Source organism: Crocuta crocuta, unplaced genomic scaffold (assembly GCF_008692635.1).
Source record: "Crocuta crocuta isolate KB4526 unplaced genomic scaffold, BGI_CrCroc_1.0 scaffold221, whole genome shotgun sequence".
Lineage (NCBI taxonomy): Eukaryota > Metazoa > Chordata > Mammalia > Carnivora > Hyaenidae > Crocuta > Crocuta crocuta.
The window spans coordinates 811,624-818,283 of NW_027528610.1; the positions used below are offsets into that span (position 1 = coordinate 811,624).

The 6,660-nt window shown below is 61.9% G+C and overlaps 1 protein-coding gene across 1 annotated transcript; it reads right to left on the minus strand.

Moving 5' to 3' along the window:
• Nucleotides 1–5,290: 5,290 nt before the first annotated feature.
• On the minus strand, nucleotides 5,291–6,367 carry P2RY8 (P2Y receptor family member 8). The gene has a single exon (XM_077754713.1). The coding sequence runs from the start codon at nucleotides 6,365–6,367 to the stop codon at nucleotides 5,291–5,293; it is 1,077 nt and encodes a 358-aa protein (XP_077610839.1).
• Nucleotides 6,368–6,660: the final 293 nt, after the last annotated feature.

A 6,660-nucleotide genomic window follows, 5' to 3' on the forward strand; every position in this document is an offset into this window, starting at 1 on the left:
GGCTGGGGGCCTGATGTGGGGTTTACGCGCTGACCGTTGCTTGCTGTTTGGGGTGTATCTGTGAGCCCCGGAAACCAGCGTGCTCATTACACACGCACTGAAGAATCTTACCGAGATGGGGGCGCCTGGTGGCTCAGTTGGTTAAGTGTCTGACTCTTGATATTGTCTCAGGTCATGATCTCACGGCTGTGGGTTCAAGCCCCATATCGGGCTCTGTGCTAACAGCACGGAACCTGCTTGGGATTCTCTCTCTGTCTCTCTTTGTCTCTGTCTCTCTCCTCCGCTCATTCTCTGTCTCTCTCAAAAATAAATAAACTTAAAAAAACCCAAGAAACAATGAACCTCACTGGCGTTATGGAATCACACGGATTTCCAAAGATCAGAAAACCAAAATAATAATAGGGCGCCTGGGGGGCTCAGTCGGTGAAGCGTCTGACTTCGGCTCAGGTCATGATCTCATGGTTTGTGGGTTTGAGCCCCGCGTCGGGCTCTGTGCTGACAGCTCAGAGCCTGGAGCTGCTTCAGATTCTGTGTCTCCCTCTCTCTCTGCCCCTCCCCTGCTCACGCTCTCTCTCTCTTAGAAATAAATAAAATATTTAAAAAAATAAAAAAATAATAATAATAAAATAAAAGCTGAGGTCAACGTTCAAGCTTTTAAACTAACAGCGGGTCTGAGCCTTTGTTGGGGATTGAGGTCAGCATCTGCCATGACCTGCGTGATGGACACGGGGTGGCCACCCAGTCCGTGGAGCGAGAAGGGAGGAGTAGTGAGAGACGGTACCCCACGGATGAGCCCCCAAAATCACCGTGGTGAGAAAAAGCCAAGACCGCAGCCCCTCCGCGTGCCCGGTGATCCCACTGATGTCAGAAGAGCAGAAAGAACAATCAACTTTATGTGGTGTGTTTCATTCTATCACAATTTTAAAAACGGGAAGGAAAAGGAAAAACAAATACAGGATATAAATTTTATGTTGTATGTTTCATCTGATCGCAACTAAAAAAATCGGAGGAAAAGGAAACAATGACAAGTGGTCGATTTTATGTTTTAGGTTTAATTGTATCGCAGTTAGAAAATTGGAAGGAAAAGAAAAGAAAAAAAAAATAATCCCGGTTGAGAACACTTGCTTCTTCCCTATGATGCCATTCGAAGTAGACACGGTTTTCAGCGTTCGGTGATACACTGGGTGGAGATCAAGGTCTTTGTGTGAAGTTTACCAATATACTTCAAATTTTAAAGATATTTTCAGATGTGGTCAAAGCGAGGAGAATTCTACAATGGACCCCACATTTTCTTCACCCACTTTAACCAGTAAGAGCGACCAGCATCACGCCGTTTTTATTCCAGAACCCCAAAACGTGTATGCACGCCGCCATGCGTGCATATGCGTGCGCATGCATGTACGTGCGTCCATGTATATGTGCGTCTCTGTGAGTGTGTGTGCGTGCATGTACGTGCGCGTGCATGTACGTGCGTCCATGCATGTGTGTGTCTCTGTGAGTGTGTGTGCGTGCATGTACGTGCGTCCAGGTATGTGTGCGTCTCTGTGAGTGTGTGTGCGTGCATCTACGTGCGCGTGCGCGTACATGCGTGCATGTGTGCATACATGGGTGGGTGCCTGCATGCGTGCACACACGTATATGAATACATNCGTGCATGTACGTGTGCGTGCATGTACGTGCGTCCATGTATGTGTGCATGTCTGTGAGTGTGTGTGCGTGTGTACGTGCGCGTGCGCGTACATGCGTGCATGTCTGCATACATGGGTGGGTGCCTGCATGCGTGCACACACGTATATGAATACATGTATATGTGCATGTACATGTGCGCACGTGGGTGCATGTGTGTGTGCGCGCGCATGCCGCGTGCACGTGCGTACGTGTGCTCGCGAACATGTATGCGTGCGCGCACGCGTCTGCTCTGGTATTTTACGCGCAACATCACACACCGTATCATTACACGCACGGATCTTCGCACACACATCTCTTACAAAAACCTGTTTTTTTTTAAACCTCCGTCACCGCCACGAACACATCCTGGACTTGACCGCACGCCGCCTCCGTGTGGCGCTGCCTGGATTCAGCCGTGTTCCCAGGTAACCCGATTCTACCATCCGAGGAAGATCCTGGGGTCTGGCCGGAGGGAAACGAGCGGTTCAAAGACAGACAGGGCGCGTCTTTGGAAAGCAGGGGTCTCGGGGGTCAGAGAGAGAAACGTGGTAACCTAGTGCATGCGGGGGGGGGGCTTGGGTCACCATCGAGGGTCTTAGGTCTCCGCGCGCTCCAGGACCTCAATGCTGGCGCCCCATCTTTACAAACATTTCGCACCCGCACGTGCGCACAAGTGTGTTGCGGGCGAACAGGTTGCGTTTCTGGGGCGCGCGCGCGCGCGTCCACGCTGTTCGTTGCGCCTTTGTCTCTGGAAGCCCCCAGTCAGCCGAGGGTCACAGGGGCCCCACATCCTGTGAAGGAGGATATGATGCAGACGGGCTTCCTCCAGACTCAAGGTGTGCGGCTTCTCACCGGCCCCCCTCACACCCCCGAAGTGTTCCGTGCGGGTGGTTTGAGGTTTTCACAGCTTTTCTGCATCAGACTCACCACCCAGTCCCACGCCCAGCTCGTGGGTGGGGGCGTCTTGCTGGCTCAGGATTTCTGACCCCGCAGCTGCTGCGTTGACGCTGCTTTCTAGGGTTCGGGTTTGGGGCCTTCGGGAAGCGCAGGGCGTGGGTCCTTCGCTGGAGAATCTGGGGCTCTAACGCCCACCTTCTGGCAGTCACCTCTGCCCCCCGCCCCCCAGGTGAATCTTTAGCCTGGGGAGTCTCGAGGAGTCCCTCCGAAGGCTCCCCATGGTGGCTCCCAGCTCCGCGCATACACCTGGGCACTCAGGGCCCATTGGCTCAGACACTGTCCCCTGTAAGGACACCCCAGATGCAGGATGGGGGGCGAGGGCTGTGCACGACCCCTGCCTGGGGTGGAGGGTGTCGACGGGACCCCCGGACGGGTGTAACGTGGGCTCACCTCTGACCCCCCGCCCCAGGACATCCCCAAGGTGGGCACGTGGGTGTGATTCCCGGACGCCGCACAGGGGAGGGGGCCTGGGGCCTTTGGAGGCCGCTGTCAGCGTCCGCAGGTGATAAGCTAACCTCCGGGGTTCAGGGAGGTTAGAGAATCCGAACGCCCAGAATCCGAAGTCCAGAATCCGAACGTCCTGCGAGCCTTCCCGGTTCGGCCCCAGAGCGCAGCCCCAGCGAAGGGCGGCCGTGCAGCGTTTGAAACCCCACGCGTGGGCGGCGCTGCGCGGGTGGAGAGCCGAGGGGTCACTTCTCGGCCGTGGGGTCTTGAGCGCCGGGAAGCCTGCGTGGGGGACTCAGGCCTTCTGTGCCCACGCCGCCTCCGGGGGCCTCCGGGATTGCAGTGCTGGCACCTGGTCCGTGCCAACGGCCTCTTGCAGAATTACAACCCGGAGCTCAGCGCGGGGAAGCCGTGGTTGGCGCGGGACGTGCCCGGTGCGCTGGCTCCGGGGCCTGTGCGCGGCGCTGGGAGTCGGGGACGCCCGACCCGGCAGGAGATTGCTGGTCCCGGGCTCCGGAGAGCCCTGCGCACCCAGGGGTTGGGGCCCACGAAGCGGGTTTCCTGGGAGCCGGCACAGGGCATGGAGGGTGTCCTGCAATCACACACCCGGCCCTGCAGTTTTCAGAGGGACCCCAGTGGTGTGTGTCTTGGGCGGTTGTCACAAACTAGGGTTTTAAAACCACAGGGATAGATCCCCTCCCAGCTCTGGAGAGCAGAGTCTGAGACCCGGGGGGGGCAGGACCCCTGAGATAGGGGCGGGGCCGCTGAGATGGGGGCGGGGCCGCTGACATCCAGGGCAGGGCCGCCGACATCCAGGGGGCGGGGCCGCTGAGATGGGGGCGGGGCCGCTGAGATGCCGGGGGCGGGGCTGAGCTCCCTCCTGAGGCCCCAGGGGAGGGTCCTTCCCGCCTCTCCCAGCTCCTGGGGCCCCAGGGTCCCCGGGCTCGTGGCCGCGTCCCCCCGTCTCTGCCTCCGTCTTCACGCGGCTTCTCCCCTGTGTCTGCGTCTCCTCCTCCGTCCCTTACAAGGACACTGTCGTTGGATTCGGGGCCCCCCCGATCCGAGAGGTCACACTGAGGTCGTGGGTGGGCATGTGCGGCACTGCTCACTCAAGGACACCTGTGTCCGTCTTTCTTCCACAGCAGTGACGGCAGGAGCAGGTGTCCAGGAAGCCCCGGATGGCAGCTCACAGTCTCCACTGAGGGTCACCCCTGCGGTGAGGACGCTGCTTGTCCCACAGCCGCCGCCCTGAAGGTCCCTGAGCCCCACGCCGTGCATCCCCGTGTGATGGACACAATTCCAGAAAGTGCTCAGGGAAACCCCCGGCTCCGAAACCCGCCGTGTGGGCGTCGTGGACTCCCGGGGACGGGGGCCCTCGTCGGCCCGAAGCAGCGCACGGTTTGGGGCTGGTTCTGCTGTGTCCCGGGCTCGGGAAGAGACGGGGACGCCCTGCCGTGTGCGGAGCTGGCCGGCAGGCACCCAGCGGCTTGGGTGCTTAGTGCTCTGCCCGGGCGCCGGGGGCCCCGAGGGCGCNGGCACCAGGGGGCAGAGAGCCAGCTGGAGGGGGCACCTCGGGGAGGCTGCACCCCGGGGCGCGTCAGGGAGGCCTGTAGTAGCTGAGGACACACGCGCCCTGGTCAGAAGTCGGCCTCAGCAGTTTGTCGTGGAGCTGGAGACCTCATCCCGGGTGCGTGTGGACGCGCGCCCTTCCTGTCGGGCATTGTGGCTTGTGGCATTTTGTAAGAGGGCATCCAAGAAGAACCAGAGTGACCCACCTGTTTGTCAGCCATCGTGGTGGCTCCTGGGGGCACCAGATGGCACNGAGCGCCCGGAGCACCGAGGCCCAAGGCCCGTGTGCGTGCACGTCTGGGTGAATCCCAGCTCGCTCGGTGGCCCAGGGCGGGCTCAACACATGCTGCCGGCCGGCCCGGGGGAGGGGGTGGGGGGGGTTCCTGCAGGAGACACACGGAAGGAGGCAGGTGCATGTCGGGCGCCTGGAGGGACTCAGGTGGCCACCTTGGGTTCCCATGCTCTTCCGCTCTGCGCACTGCGTCCCATGTCATCAAACCGCGGGGTGTTGGGCCCCGGTGCCCTGGGCCTCCTCCCGAGGCCGCCTGGGGCCCCTCTCCACGCCCCATGGAGGTGGCCAGGCCGGAGAGCGCCGCCCCCCAGCCCAGCCGTCCCCGGGGGGGTGGGGGGGTAGGGGTGGCGACTGCGCGGCTCAGAAGACGCTCTCCTGCCTCCGGAGCGAGGGCCTCCCGGCCGCCTCCAGCCCCTCGCAGTGTCCGCTGGACACGGAACGCGCCGACAGCGTCCGGGCGGAGAAGAGGCTCTCGGTGCGCGCGTCCCGGCAGCCCGCGGGGAGGCGGCCGTAGCCCAGGTAGAGGCGCAGACGCAGCTGGAATTCGCGGGACGCGAAGTAGTAGACGAAGGGGTCCAGGCAGTTGTTGAGGCAGCTGAGGCACAGCGTCAGCTTGTACACGTGGTAGTAGGTCCTGCGCAGGAAGAGGCGGCTCACCATGTGCACCAGCAGCACGAAGTTGTTGGGCGCGAAGCAGGTGACGAAGGCCAGCAGCACGACGGCCGCCAGCCCCACGGCGCGCCGCCGCTGCCCGCGGCTGTGCGGGTCGCTGGTGCGCAGCAGCGTCAGGATGGTGGCCGTGTAGCAGGCCACGGTCACCACGAAGGGGACCAGGAAGAGCACGATGAAGAGCGTGAAGAGGAACATGGCCCACATGGCCACGCTGGGCAGCATGGTGGACTTGAGCACGTCGAAGCAGGTGACGATGCCGAGCGCCTCCACCGGGTAGGTGAGGTCGGTGCGCGCCAGCGGGGACAGCGCGCCCAGCAGCAGCAGCCACAGGCCGACGCACGCGGCCAGGGCATACCTGCGGCGGCGCCAGCGCACGGACGCCAGCGGGTACACCACGCCCAGGAAGCGCTCCACGCTGATGCAGGTCATGGTCAGGATGGACGAGTACATGTTGGCGTAGAAGGCCAAGGTCACGGCCTTGCACAGCAGCTCCCCGAACACCCAGTGGTTGCCGTTGCAGTGGTAGTAGATCTGGAAGGGCAGGACGCTGGCCAGCATCAGGTCCGTGACGCTCAGGTTGATCATGAAGATGACCGACGGGGACTTGGGCCCGATGTGGAAACACAGCACCCAGAGCGAGAACAGGTTTCCGGGGATGCTCACCAGCGCCACCAGCGAGTACACCACCGGCAGCACCACGGCGATCGTAGGGTCGCGCAGCATCATGATGGTCTCGTTATCCGGGCCGGTCGCGTTCATGTCCATGCTGGCTGCTGCAGGGGGAGGGAGGGCCTGGAAGGCAAGACGCGTGGTGGTGAGGGGCGCCAGGGGGCTCCATGCCTGCCTCTCTCCCCTCCTCCCTCTCCCCGCACCCGTCTCCCTGCCTGCGCGCTCCCCGAATCTCAGGCCTAAATCCTGCAAAGCTGCGACCGCCCAGGAGCCGCTCCTGCGCCCGGGCGCCGGGTCGCTGCGCGCCCGGCCCTTCCTAGGCGGCTCTCTCTCTTCCTGCTGCTTGGGAACACAGGGACCAGGCTGCAAGACTCGCGGTGCACTGGCTT